Source organism: Phoxinus phoxinus (assembly GCF_949152265.1).
Source record: "Phoxinus phoxinus genome assembly, chromosome: 18".
Taxonomy (NCBI): Eukaryota; Metazoa; Chordata; class Actinopteri; order Cypriniformes; family Leuciscidae; genus Phoxinus; species Phoxinus phoxinus.
Window position 1 is genome coordinate 17356119 of NC_136893.1, and position 14329 is coordinate 17370447.

A 14329-nucleotide genomic window follows, 5' to 3' on the forward strand; every position below is an offset into this window, starting at 1 on the left:
ATATCTTGGGTTTCAGGTTATTACATTTTTATGTAATATTTCACAACTTCACAAGTAGTCTTCTGTATGTCAGAGTTTATATTTTTGACTTTGCTCTGTCACACTGTCAATGATTAATACTTAAACATTACATCAAAAGGTCCAGTACTCAGATGTTTATGGATCTGGCTGAGAGAATATACTGTAGACTCCTGCAAAGTCATCAAGATAAAGACCTTTTGACACAGTCTTTATAACCTCTGTATTTTACCTTTGTTTCATTGCTCTCATTTGTGCCAAAATCTAGTCAATATTTGCCCTGGTTGCTTTGAAAGTAACCTTGAAAGAAAGTACACATCTAAAAAGAAATGATAAGATTATAAATGAAATATTTTCACTTCAATGTTACTGCAGAATAAACAGATTGTGGTTTAAAGTAGTATGCAGTGCAACTGCTTCATATTATACTATAATTACATGAGTAAATAATGAATAATCTAAATGCTATGAATAATATAAATGAAAATTTGAAATATTAACTAACATTAACTAACAATGAGCAATGTATGTGTTACTAAATTAATCTTTGTTAATGTTAGAGCTACATGTTAAATACAGATGTTCATTGTTTGTTCATGTTAGTTCACAGTGCATTAACTAATGTTAACAAATACAACCTTTGATTTTAATAATGTATTAGTAGGCTAAATGTTGAAATTAATATTAACTAATAATTAATAAATGCTGTAGAAGTATTTTTTTTTTTTTTTTAGTTCATGTTAACTAAGGTAGTTAACTAATGTTAACTAATGAACCTTTTTGTAAAGTGTTACCACAAACATTACCATTAAAATCTCTGTGGCTCTTTAACCTGTGACTCTAACCCACAGCAGCAGAGGGCGATCGTGCCCTCTAATCATATCGGTGAGGTATTATGAATGAACCCTGGATATGAAATGACTCTTTCGTACTTCCTGAAACATGACAGGCCTTAACACTCGTTGGAAATTATTGAAGTTTCTTAAAGTGCTTCTGTTTAGTGTCATATTTTTGATTACAGTTTTGTTCCTTGTTGCCACAGTTAGGACTTTTACATTTGATGTAGGCGCGGAGCTTCAGCTGGGAAAATGGGAAGATACAACAACCATTTCTCTTCATTTAAGTCCACAACAGAGGACGAATCAGCTGGCAAACTTCAAAGGTAACAAACAAACAACGTAGAAATACTGAGTCGAAGATTCAACTCGCCACGTGATGTAAATAGACCAGGTAGCCATATAGATACAGATAAGGGATGCGCTGTCAACATGGGTGCTGCTGCCTGTAGATATGATACATGTAATTATGATGTTATTGTTTCAAATGTCTTGTTTTCATCTCTTTCATAGCGGCCATACAGATTCCCACCGTGTCATTTACTGAGACGAATGTGAACACGAGCGCGCTGCAGGAGTTTGACGGACTGCTGAGGAGGGGTGAGGCACCATGCGTTACACAACATCAAACAGAGCTGTCAGCCCAAGATTACTGAAACCAGACGATAATTGTGCCCTATTATCTTTTTAAGCGATTAAAACACCAAAACTTTGGTGAGAGAACTATGCTTTACAAACTATTATGTGGCAGAAAATAAACACATCAAATATCTTTACCAAATATTCAAGACAAAATATGTTTTACTTATTTTAATTTAAAAACAATTGTAATCACACAACTTGGCCTTTAAGATTTAGACATGTCCTACATTGTGTAACAGGATAACAACAATTCCAAACCCCATAAAAAATAAATAAAAATACTGCAAATAAGCATTTTCTGAAGGTTAAACACTTAATTTCACTGACACTTTCATTCATCATATTGTAATCACTATTTTTTTACTGTATTTATGGAAAGTAACTAATGTTCCTTTAGTATTATAAGGTTTTATATTGAGTGAAACTAAAGGAGTGTTTTTTAAGACACTCTTGTTTTTCTGTCTTAGTCTTCCCAAAGGTCTTCTCATCCAGCCTGGTCAAACATGAGTTGGTGGGAAACTACAGCCACTTGTTCACGGTTCCTGGGAGAGAGCCTGATCTGGTGCCGTACATGCTGCTGGCTCACATTGATGTAGTCCCGGCCGATGAGGCGGATGGGTGGGACGTTCCTCCTTTCTCTGCTCAAGAGCTCAATGGCTTCATTTATGGACGAGGAACCATCGACAACAAACAATCTGTGATGGTACAGTGAAACAACGCTGCTTTGCTCTTAATTCAAACAATTGCACATCTGTTTTTCCAACCTAAAGCTAACTGTAACAATGTTTGCTCTTGAAGGGGATCCTTCAGGCGCTGGAATACCTGCTGGAACAAGGTTACACCCCTCGCAGAAGCTTCTACATTGGTTTGGGTCACGATGAGGAGGTCAGTCTCAAGTATATTGACTAGTAGTCACTTGTTTTGATGCACTTATTTATATGGTTATATGTCAGGTGAATGGCTTACATGGCGCAGTCAATATCGTGAAGCTCCTGAAGAGTCGAGGGGTGAAGCTCCAGTATGTTTTAGATGAAGGCCTGGCAGTGCTGGACGGTGTCATAAGTGGTCTGGATGGACCTGCTGCCCTGTGAGACTGTTATTTTGAGCAACTCTACTAGCAGAGTCATTTAATTATTGAATTAGTTTGTAATATTTGCCCTGTGTGTGTTTTGTAGGATAGGCATCAGTGAGAAGGGTCAGGCCACGGTAAAGCTGAGTGTCAGCAGCGCTCCAGGACATTCGTCCATGCCTCCCAGGGAGAGCAGCATTGGCATCTTGGCTTCTGCTGTCAGAAGGCAAGCGGAAACCCCTAAAACGCTTCATTATTGTAAAACAGTTGGAAATACTTCAAGATGGATCCTTTTTCTTGTTATTAGATGTTTTGTTTAGTGATTTATTTATTGCTATTCAATTATTCTCAAAACAGCTGCATGGCAACAGTATTAAATTGAGCTAAAGAATTATGTTTTCGGTAATATCTTTTCCCAGGTTGGAGGAAAATCCGATGCCCAGACTGTTTGGTTATGGTCCTGAGCGTGGCACATTTGAACACCTGGCACATAAGGTAAAAGTGTTTAAGCAGAGGATTTTACAGGCTACATTTTATGAAATACGGACTTGCTTTTCAACAAACCATTTCTCTTATTTAATTTTGCAGTTTGGCTTGCCTCTCAGATTCATCATGTCTAATTTGTGGCTCTTCTCTCCGCTACTCAGCAGGTAGTTCATTTTGATTGTCTTGATGCTCACTACAGTCTCTAATGTCATATCAAAGTATATTTTATACAGGATCTTTCCTGCACTGAAAATGGTTTCGACCACCGAAGTCAATTTAAGTGGACCTATTATGCTTTTTTACATTTCAACTTTCTTTAGTGTGCAATGCTGCTGTTTGCACATGAAAAAGATCTGCAAAGTTACAAAGTCCACTCCAAAGGGAGTAATTCTCTATATAAGTAAGCACTGTTTCTGAACTCCCTGAAACTCCTCGACTGTAGTCTTCAGAGGACTGGAGACTGCTGAAAATTCCACTTTGCCATAACATATTTATCATGTAAAATATTTAACACATGATTTACCATATTAATAATTAATTGCAAGTGCAACCAACACTAACTTTGTAAAAAAACAACATAAGCTTTTAAATACTTGTCATAGTAATATAATAATAATATCTGTGTCCTTTTCATATGCAGGGTGTTGGAGAGCAAACCTGACACAAATGCCTTTGTTAGGACCACAACTGCCGTCACAATGTTTAACGCTGGTGTAAAGGTGGGGCAATCTTTCTTTTTTTTTGTAAGTTCACTAAGTTGTAGCATGAATGGAGTTCTGAATATTTTCTCTTTCTCTTACAGATTAACATAATCCCGTCATATGCTGAAGCTTTTGTCAATTTCCGCATCCACTCAGCCCAAACATTGCAGGAGGTGAGAGGTCACACTGAAGCCACAGCTATGACTCATTCAGTTAACCTTGAAGTTATTCAGTTAGCCGGCTAGAGTTAGCTGAACTATTAACTTTTGCTCTTCACACCTTCTCAAACCGTTTCACATGAGTTACTCTGAATAAAAAACTGTAGAAGGATAGTCCAGGGGGGGTCCAGTGCTGTTTGTACCCCATTGTTTTTCAAAATATCTTCGTGTGTGTGTTAGGAATGATGTGAGGGTGAGTAAAAGATAGAAGTTTAATTTTTGGGGTCTTCTTTTAGGTTTTGGATTTGATCAAGTCCACCATATCAGATGAGCGTGTGAAGATAGAAATGGTCAATGGATTCGACCCGCTGCCCATCAGCTCCTATGATGAGCAGGCTTTTGGGTTCCAGATCATAAAGAAAACAGTGCAGATCATGTTTCCTCAGCTCACAGTGGCTCCTGGTAAGTGACGTGATGTATTTCTACTTAAGTTCCCCTTATGAAGAGACTGCTCTACGGTTTCCTTTCACAGGTGTCTGTGTTGGCAACACTGACAGCCGTCACTACAAGGATATCACCCGAGACATATATCGCTTTGCACCATCGTGGTTCAAACCAGGTGATCCTCAGAGGTAAGACACAGGAGAATGGCTCTTTGTATTAATGTAGTGGAGAATCCAGCATGACGGTAGATTTTCCTCTTTTAGATTCCATGGCGTGAACGAGAGAATCTCCATTAAGAACTATGAAGAGATCGTGCTGTTCTACTTCCAGCTCATCCAGAATAATGACATCAGGAAGTTGCCGCCTCCTCACAGTAGCCAGCATGAGCTGTAAATGGTGGGATGTTACTTACACTAATATAACAGAAGCACTGATTTAAATTTAAACAAAGCTCAAGGAGCTCAGATTAAAAATCTGAATAAAATGAATACCTTGCAATAATTCTTGCATTAAAGTTACTGAACAATTTAAAAAACGTTTTGCTTTTTGTCAGGTGTTGACAGCAGGGCATGGGTGTAATTTTAATAATAATGAACCCTGCACTTAGGTTTACATTACATTCAGGCATTTGGCATATGCTTTTACCCAAAGAAGGCTTACAGTATACAGTATGAATACTATAAAGAGTCATACTACATACATACTGTATGTATTTCTATTTGAACTTTGTTAGTTATTACCCTAAGTACTGATTTTGTCATTGCATTTGTCATGAGTAACCTCTGACCAACTAATTATAAGTTTGTTGACCAAATGCAAACATGAGCAACTCTGACCAAAAACAAAAGCATTGCTAAGCACAATTACACTTCAACTGAGCTCCTTCACTGAAAAAGAATAAGCTAGCTATGCGAATGAATCAGACAAAATGGGCATTATGATGACGAATGGATCATTAATAAGTGATGATTAGTATTCAAGATTAATAGAATTTTCCACAATTTTGAGTGTTACTTTTTGTGTTTGAAAGTGTTACTGGTTTCGGGGGACATGATAGAGCTTGCAACATCTCTCTGGTTCCGAAAACACACAGTTTATATTTCTGACTTTACATGGTCAGACATGCTGCTTTGGTGTTTTGAACCAACTTTCTGAGAAATACAGCTCTCTATATAGTTATTCTACTCTTCTTAACTTTTTATTGAAAGTTATTGATTGATTTTATTGAAAGTTAGTACATTAGTACAGTTTCAAAAATTGCAGTACCGGTATATGGGCCAATAGATTGTCATTAGATATTGTGTTCGACTATGATTGATAATGTCTGTCTCCATAAACATTTGTTTCGGATATCACGTGAATCACAAAGCTGTAGCTCAACACCAAGTTATTGTTAGTTAGAATGTTCATTTGAATTCTTAATTATTGTTTGCACTGAAATGGTCTGAACATTACTGTGAATGTTTTGCATTGATTATTTTTATGAAATTGATTTAATTTCATGAACGCTAAGGTTAAATTAATAAATATTTTTGTCAATACAAACATAGATGTGTTTTTTTCTTATTCTGTATTTTTTTCTGATAAATATTTTTTTCTGACATTGTAACTAAAAATATCTTATCTAAAAACGTTTAAAAATTAACCACGTCACAACGGTTACTGTAAGACTGAAATTTCTGATAAATATTCTAACATTGTATCTAAAAACATCTTATCTAAAAAAAACATATTTAAAAATGAACCACATTACATTAGTTACTGTTAGACCGAAATTCTAAAAAACTGACAGTGCAAAAAAAAAAAAAAGAACTGACAGTGCAACAAAACAATAAAATTACTAATCTGAAGAAAAGATCATGAAGCAAGGACAGAAACCCATTTGCCTAATCTTCTCTGCTCACACATCCAAAAACCCCACTCCATTTCCTTTCACCCACATTCTTCACTAAGAATGTCTATATACCATATAATGTATCGTGTGCATCTATTGCCTATTTCCTTTCATGTGTGGTATCATTCATTTTAAATGTCTCAGTGGGGTTGCTAAAATGGTCTCAATTTCACAACAGTCACTTATAATATGAGAAGGATTGAGAATTATGTTAAAGTGTGCCTCTCACAAGGTCTCTGGTGAGATCGAGAATGTTTTTATTGGGTCACGGGACAGTGGCGTGCACAGGGGGGTGGAGGGCTTGAGCCCCTGCCCCTTTAACCTCTAACAGTAAAGTGCCCTTTCGGTCGTATTGCGGTTCCTCCCGGAACATGATTTCACCCGAGGGGGAGACCCGGCTCGCATGAGACTCTAAATGTAAAATAAGTGGACAAGTGGTGTTTTTTTTAATCAGGTTAGTTTTAATCAGACAAGTTAGACTGTGCCATCTTTTATAGACCCAACAAAATATTTTACGAAAGTAGTATTATATCATTGACTGTCTATGTTAAATTTGAAGACATTAACACAATACTTAAAGATAAAATGTGAAATGATTGCGTCACTAGTGGCCCTGAATAGTGAAACCGTTATAACGTGAGGTTAATTCTTAGGCCAGTCACAGCACACGCAGTTGGGATTGAAGACGGTCCCTTCACCGCATCTCTGTACATAGGTTATGCCATTAGCACATTGAATGAAGGACTTCGGGTCAGCTGGGTTTGCATATATTCCCCCCGTCGGTTTGTCTACACAGAATCCTTTTCCCGAGGGATCTGTCGGCACAACATGAGGTCTAGTAGATAGAGCGGTGGTGGATGCTGTTGTTGAGGTCCCAAAGAGCACATCATCGGTTGTATTTGGAGGGAGAGATGGAAACTCTGGAGGAGGAAATTGGAATTTGATGTTTTATCTTAAGTTTTCCCATTATTAATCTGGTTTATTACACGGCTCCCTGGAATACTGGATTCTGACTGGTTAATCATGACATCCAGTGGTCTGATATTTCCTAATATTTTGCGTCATCCATGGCTACGCTTAAGCGTACGGGTAATATTATGAACCATTTTCAACTCAAATCAATATTTCACGCCCACATATTTATTATTTCTTTATATGGGGAGTAGCCGTGCATTAAAGGATGATGCAGTCAATCGGTTATTATCGCAAAATAAAGTCCATCCGGGTGATGCAGAACAGACTGTACATTATTCTTAATATAATCATTAGATACAAAGCAATAATTACGACATAAAAGTAAAAATTATGAGATACTATGTCATAATGAGATAAAATGTAAAAATTATGACAGTTGAAATTATGAAAAAGTAATGACAAATTTAAAATTGACTAATTGATGTATGAAAAAGTCTAAATTTAAGTCTGACAAAGTTGAAATTATGGCATAATTATTAGATCAAAAGTCAAAATTTAACTCAAATTGAAATCACAAAAAGTTGACATGAAATTTTGCACATAATTATGAGATAAAAATTCAAAATGAGATTATCACTTGACATTTGGAGATAAAATCAATTTCCTACTTTTTTCCCATTTATGTCATAATTCCGACTGGTTATCTCATAATTCTAAATTAGTATCTCATCATTTTGACTTTTCACGTGATAATTATGATTTCCCAAAGCATTTTTTTTCTTATGTGGCGGGAATAGGCTTCTATAAATATAAGATGTACTGTACCAATATTAAGAAGTGTACGGAGTTGCCCAATAAGAGGGTAGTTGCCCTGCCCACAGAACTGTCCTGCAAAGTCATCGAGATCCAGAGCCCAGACGAAAGCCCCACCGAACTTGTTCTCCTTCAGGTAGTTCACCTGTAGCAGACCGGATTTAATTATTGAAAGCAGGAGAACTGCGTTAAATTGTATGTAATTTCCAACAATTATGACATGTTCACCTTAGTCGTAAAGCTTTCCTTGGTGTCAAATCCCACCCAGATCTGTCCCTTGGTTGCATAAGGAACTTTCTGATCATCAATCCATTGCACGGTGGTTCCTTGAAGGAAAGTGCAGATCTGATGGGAGATGATCAGTCCATAACTCTTCTGATTTAATTTTTCACAATTAAATATTGTGCTATGATGCAAGTGCATGAGTTGAGATTGAAGATAAGACCTCATAATAGGACCAGAATCCGTTCTCTCTGGTGAAAGGTCCCGCTGAGGCAGGTCCACTAGCTGGAGCTCCAACTCCACTGCCTGCAGACGCCAGGAACGTTCTTCCATATGTCGCAAAGCCCATCCTCAGCTTCTCCACAGGAGCACCCTGATCTCTCCAGTATTTCATTGCAAAATCCTGCATTGTCATGAAGAATCAGTTATTTTCTGTTGCATGTTTCCAGCTGCTTGTTATTTGCAATGCCTCATTCATAAACCATTTGTATGTTAGGCATGATTTTTATACCTTTCCCGGCCAAAAAAAAGTCGCTGTTTGGATTTAAATAGACAAATCCTTAATAAAAGTCTATGATTGGATCATTATTGCAGTGATTATTATGTTTCAAGTTTCCATATTCCAGGTCAGATAATAATTAATCAGGCTAAAATTGTGAAAGAATAGTTGGCAGGGAGCATGAAGAATGATTTTCACACATGAATTGGCCCCAGACCTTAAATTCATTGAAAGTCTTTGGGGGTGTGCTGGAGGAGACTTTGCAGAGTGCTTGACTCTTGCATTGTCAATACAAGACCAACAATTGATGCACCTCTTGATGGAAATAAATGTTGTGATGTTATTTCCATCAATAGGTATTTGACTCTTTTTTTCTTTTTTTTTGACCGGGTAGTGTATTTCAGAAATGTTACAATATGATATAAGGCTTTTGTACAGTATTGAAGTAGATATGGTCTCCTGTGTCTCCAGAGCCACGGTACAGAGGACTGTTGTGGCCAGTTACCGTCTCCCATGAGCCATGGAAGTCATAGGTCATGACATTAATGAAGTCCAAATATCTGCATTACAAGAGGGAAATAGCACATCAGTTATCACCCATTTATACATTTGGTTGGCATTTTAAGAGATTCTATCCAAAGCATAATCATATTTCATGATTCAAAGTGTACAAAAAAGTGAACAAGAGACATACTTGGCAATTTCTGCAATTTCATAAGCAGCATCAATGGTTCCTTTCCCAGCAGCCACTGCAGCGCTGAGCATGAGTATGGGGCGTCCAGTGGCAGCACTCTCGGCCTGGTAAGCTTCCTGGAGTTCCTGTTATAGTCACATGCATTTTTTAACTCAATGTAATTATAATACACGTTGAAAAAATGCCATTCAAAAATCTAAATCTACAAAATATGCATGATGTTAAACAAAAATAAATATTTCTGATTCTGCACTATTTCTTGGTCACTAATCAAATAAGTTTGTGACATTGATCATGTGACTTTGTACAGACGGTCAGATGTTCCTCTGGATCATCTCAATCATGCTGGAGAACATGATCATCAGGTTTTACACAAACTCATGAAGCTCAAGTGCTGCTGTTAGATTAGTTAGATTAGTTACAAAAGAGAATTGTTAGATTAGTTACAAAAGAGAACTGTTAGATTAGTTACAAAAGAGAACTGTTAGATTAGTTACAAAAGAGAATTGTTAGATTAGTTACAAAAGAGGAACAAACCAAATACTTCCTAAAAAAATTGGATTTAATTTTCCTCTCAAGTTTTTGTTATGCTCATATTTATTTTTGTATTAACATTTTTAGGTAACACTTTCCGAGCATTAACTAATATAAACATATAGAACTTTTGATTTAAAAAATTGATAGTTAATGTTGAAATTAACATTCTTAGTTCATGTTAACTAATGTAGTTAGTTAACTAATGTAGTTAACTAATTTTGACTGTAATGAATAATGACTTTTGGACATGCATACTCATTCTTTCTCTGATTATTTATCATCTTCATTGATTTTTACTCCAACATTCAACCATGTTATCAACTTGTTGTAAAGAGCATTGATTTGTGTGAGAGAATACTAATCTGTAAATAATGAAGTACCTTACACAGCAGAGTGAATCTCTGCTTGTCTTCTGGAGGACTTCCACGAGAACCGGGATACTCCCAGTCCAGATCCAGACCATCAAAGTCATGGGTCCTCAGAAATGCGATGGAGGACTGAATAAACGTCTTCCTGTTTTCTGATGTGGACACCATGCTACTAAACCTAAAGTAATGGAGGGAAATCCCATGAAGATGAAATAAACAGTTCTGTTCTACACACGTCCTTCAATATTCAGCGACTCTTACCGAGCTGAGCCGAAGTTCCATCCTCCGACAGCCAAGAGAGTTTTCAAGCTGGGGTTTCTGTCGAGACAAATCTTTGTATCATTATTCGCTGTACAAAAATTATTCAAAACTACATTACATAATGCATTCTATTCTGTAAACAAGAATATTCACAAACAAAACATCAGAAGATAGCACATACTTTTTCTTTAGTCCATTGAAAGATTTGTAGAGAGTGTCATCATTCCATTCATAGGTTGTCAATTTATTTTCCTGATTAATAATGGAAAAAGCATAAATTAAATGAGTGCACAGATTTGGGTCCACATTAGATGGCAGGTACTTGCCAACGCCAGGTCTGTACTGAGACCAGTTTGTGAAGTAGCATAGCAGTTGGAAGGCCAATCCTGAAAAGAAAAGAAAAATTACTACACAAATATTAATAATAATATAAAACAGAACTAATCATATTAATTATTTGTATTATTATTTTCACAAAGGACAAGCTGTTTGGATAATGGATACATTTGTATTGTTATTATTAGTATTATTTGTGGCTTTTGAATATAATATTTAAACAATGAAACAAATAAATAAAACTTACCAAAGTGGCACAATGCCAGAGAAAAGCCTGAAAAGAGATACAAATGAAATGTTAACATATAAAACACTCAAACATTCAAACTCTTAAAAAGCATTCTCTAAGAGCAACAATCACTTACCAGCTAGAAAAATAAATTTGGTCATCATAAAGTGAAGGCTTAAAGTCAGTCAAGCAACTTTGTCTGCTATTGCTGAAATGCAGACTTTATAATTTATGTTACTTCCTTTTACCCCCCAAAACACAGAACTTCTGCATGAAAACAATGATTAACCAAAACACACAAATCTGAATTTCCCCATAGAGGCTTGCTCACTGTCATCTGTCCTGGATGTTGCCAGACATCACATGGTTAAGAAATCGACCATTTCTACTATACCAGTCTTTAGGTTTTTTGCATTTTTGGATTGCACATCTGATCTGTTTTTCATCATTCCATTTGTATGTCACAAGATCATTTGCATGGCCAATGGATAATAAAAGTTCACCACACTTTAAACCCAGCCTACACATTTTTAGAGATTAAAAAACATTATTTTAAATTATATTTGTATTCCCTGATCAGTGTAACACGGTAAAAACTGAACTTCCAGGAAGCAGATGATAGACACTACAGTATTTGTTTGCACATACATTTAATATAATGTATAGTAACAGATACAACATTATAATCTGTAAATCACTTTGCATAAAAGCATCTGCTAAATGTACATTTAAATATATACTTTCATAAATGTAAATAAAATATGTCAGTGCTATTGTTTTGTCTTAAAATACACATCAGTAATGGGTTTTTTTTCTAAGCCATTTTTATAAAAGCTACTTAAATGTCATAACTGAACTAAGGCCTAATTTGAAAGTAGCTTGAGATTAGATTAATTTATGTGAAATGTATTTATTTATTTATTCAGAATAAATAATTAATCAACATGTGCTGTGATACTTACCGAGAAAAATCATGATGACTTCTCTTAAAGTAGATGTAATAAAAAAAATACATGATATACAGTATTTGCATGATTCATTGTACACGTAAAAAAAGGGCATGATGTCCTGTGCTAATATATGAAATAATTTTCTTTATTGATTTTTTTCAGCCGTATCTTGCATTGCATTCCAATGCATTTGTACGCATTGAATTGTGTTGTGTTTTAGGGTTAAAGGAAATGTCAGTAAAAATAACGGATAAGATACTGCCAGAAAATTACCAGTACCTTTTCTATTTTTACAGATTTCCTTTTTACAGTGTGAAAAATTTCAGTCAGGATTCAGGCCCCATCGTAAACTGCGCTCATAAAAATGACTTCTAACTTCTGACCAAGGTTGCATCTCAAAATTAGTTTGACTTGATCTTAGTGCTACAGTTGAAACCAGATATTTACATACACTTCAGAAAAAAACACAAAAACTTTTATTTCTTTACTGTCATACATTGTTTTAGATCAATAAATATTAACATATTTTTTGCATTTGTTAAATGTCAGAATCGAGCGAGGGAGAATTTTTATGTTTTTTTTTTTTTTACATACAAGTTATCAAAAAATACATTAATATTCTCCCTCGCTCGATTCTGACATTTAACAAATGCAAAAAATATGTTAATATTTATTGATCTAAAATAGAAAAAGTTTACTCTGATTTAATGAATGACAGTAAAGAAATAAAAGTGTTTGTGTTTTTTTCTGAAGTGTATGTAAATATCTGGTTTCAACTGTATGCTTTACACTATAGATCATGACATACTCTTAGATCGATTACAAAATTACATTGGTAATCAGGCTCAGGCATTGAGGTGGTTTAGATCTTACCTATCAGACTGTTACAGTTTTGTTTTTTAAAACAGGGAATTATCCAAGTTAATGTCAGTAAATTATGGAGTGCTGCAAGGGTCTGTTTTAGGCCCTCTGCTATTTTCAATATACAAGCTGCCCTTTCGTAACATTATAAGGAAACATTAGTTTCCACTGTTATGCTGATGATACTCAGCTATATATTTCATCATGACGAGATGAAATCTCTTATTTATCCAAGTTGACTGACTTATAAGGCCCTAAATGGTTTAGCTCCCATGCATTTAACTTTACTGTCTTTGACTTCAGCATTGTGGTTCACATCAGAGGTTGTGTAAAAGTGTGACCCGGCTCAACAGTACAACAATGGATGGGAAGTAACCTTGTACATTTACTTTGTAGTACATGCCAAACTTTTACCTTATCATCAGTTATATGTTTTATCAGCTTACAAAAGATTATTTTAAAGACCTACAAGTTGTGTGCAAACAAGATAATGATTTTAATTTCCTGTTTTGCCCCAAACATGATCAGGAAGGCTATTACAGAGTTAAGGACCCAAATATTGAAACGCTCTACCTCCTTTACTGAACAAAGATATCCTAGCTAGGTAACATCAAAAGTCCAGAGTTTTGTGATATTAAAAAGCGTGATGAATTATAGGGTGATAGAAGATCAGTTAGTCTTGTAGAGCTGCTCTGTATGTCTATGTTTATCTTATGGGCCAATAAACTGACAGGATTATCACATTTGACCCAGAGTTGAAACCTCCAAATGGCAATGTTATATGTTTGAATTTTGTTACCTTTAATTTGAATGTAGTATGTAGGCTACTTTACCCAAGAAATTATGTATTACCCATTATTTATCCTGTGTGCCTCTGACACAGTTAGAATTCGTCTCCAGAGGTCAAACGAAGTAAGGATTGTGTAGCCTAATATATTTTTAAGTGTTTCTCTATTTTTGAGGGGAAAGGGGAACTAATCAAAGGCTATTTAAAACCGTTACAAAACAAATGAGAAATAGAGTCATGAAACAGTATGTGGTAATATTACACACATTGTGAACTCCCTTCTGTTACTGCAGTGTTTTGATCCATTTTAAAACGGAAATAACACAATGTTCTTTGTTCACCAAAAAAACAATGTGACTGAATGAGATGAAATAGGCTACTTGTAGCGCTGTTATTTTTAGACAACGGTATAATAATGAAACACAATACAGAACTTACATAGACTGTGGATTCTCAAAGTTGAAATATGTTTGTGTGCGTGTCCATCAATGTTTGTGGTAGAGCCGAGCTCGTGCTCAGTTCAATCTGTCCTCTAGTGGAGAATATGGGCATAACAGCCTCCCATTGGGCGCTTAAAGGAGCAGTTTACCCAAAATATGAAAATTAATT

The 14329-nt window shown here is 35.6% G+C and overlaps 2 protein-coding genes across 3 annotated transcripts; one reads left to right on the forward strand and one right to left on the reverse strand.

Moving 5' to 3' along the window:
- Nucleotides 1-843: 843 nt before the first annotated feature.
- Nucleotides 844-5896, forward strand: pm20d1.2 (peptidase M20 domain containing 1, tandem duplicate 2). Its single transcript, XM_079589296.1, has 13 exons — nt 844-1180; nt 1368-1454; nt 1964-2199; nt 2295-2381; nt 2450-2583; nt 2672-2791; nt 2985-3060; nt 3154-3215; nt 3692-3770; nt 3854-3925; nt 4207-4372; nt 4443-4542; nt 4618-5896. Exons 1-13 carry the CDS (start codon nt 961-963, stop codon nt 4745-4747), a joined length of 1569 nt encoding a protein of 522 aa, XP_079445422.1. The 5' UTR covers nt 844-960; the 3' UTR covers nt 4748-5896.
- An 800-nt stretch (nt 5897-6696) lies between these two features.
- Nucleotides 6697-14268, reverse strand: LOC306986253 (acidic mammalian chitinase-like). 2 transcript variants are annotated; one of them, XM_079589302.1, is made up of 11 exons: nt 14159-14268; nt 11141-11167; nt 10739-10943; nt 10558-10614; nt 10309-10474; nt 9392-9516; nt 9134-9257; nt 8422-8601; nt 8205-8321; nt 7989-8121; nt 6697-7168 (listed from the first exon to the last, which is right to left on the reverse strand). In XM_079589302.1, exons 5-11 carry the CDS (start codon nt 10462-10464, stop codon nt 6891-6893), a joined length of 1113 nt encoding a protein of 370 aa, XP_079445428.1. In that variant the 5' UTR covers nt 10465-10474; nt 10558-10614; nt 10739-10943; nt 11141-11167; nt 14159-14268; the 3' UTR covers nt 6697-6890. The 2 variants fall into 2 exon arrangements, with proteins under 2 accessions (XP_079445428.1, XP_079445427.1); XM_079589301.1 differs by lacking the exon at nt 14159-14268 and adding an exon at nt 11259-11389.
- Between the last annotated feature and the right edge of the window lie 61 nt (nt 14269-14329).

Excerpts from the sequence above, each read along its gene's own strand:
- LOC306986253 (XM_079589301.1), bottom strand. The coding sequence starts at position 11,286 with ATGATGACCAAATTTATTTTTCTAGCTG. Across the intron at positions 9,517-10,308 it reads GATTCACTCTGCTGTGTAAG|GAACTCCAGGAAGCTTACCA; the intron begins GTACTTCATTAT and ends TGACTATAACAG. Across the intron at positions 8,122-8,204 it reads AGGAAAGCTTTACGACTAAG|GTGAACTACCTGAAGGAGAA; the intron begins GTGAACATGTCA and ends GGTCTGCTACAG.
- pm20d1.2 (XM_079589296.1), top strand. The coding sequence starts at position 961 with ATGACAGGCCTTAACACTCGTTGGAAATTATTGAAGTTTCTTAAAGTG. Across the intron at positions 3,216-3,691 it reads TTCTCTCCGCTACTCAGCAG|GGTGTTGGAGAGCAAACCTG; the intron begins GTAGTTCATTTT and ends TTTCATATGCAG. Across the intron at positions 3,771-3,853 it reads TGTTTAACGCTGGTGTAAAG|ATTAACATAATCCCGTCATA; the intron begins GTGGGGCAATCT and ends TTTCTCTTACAG.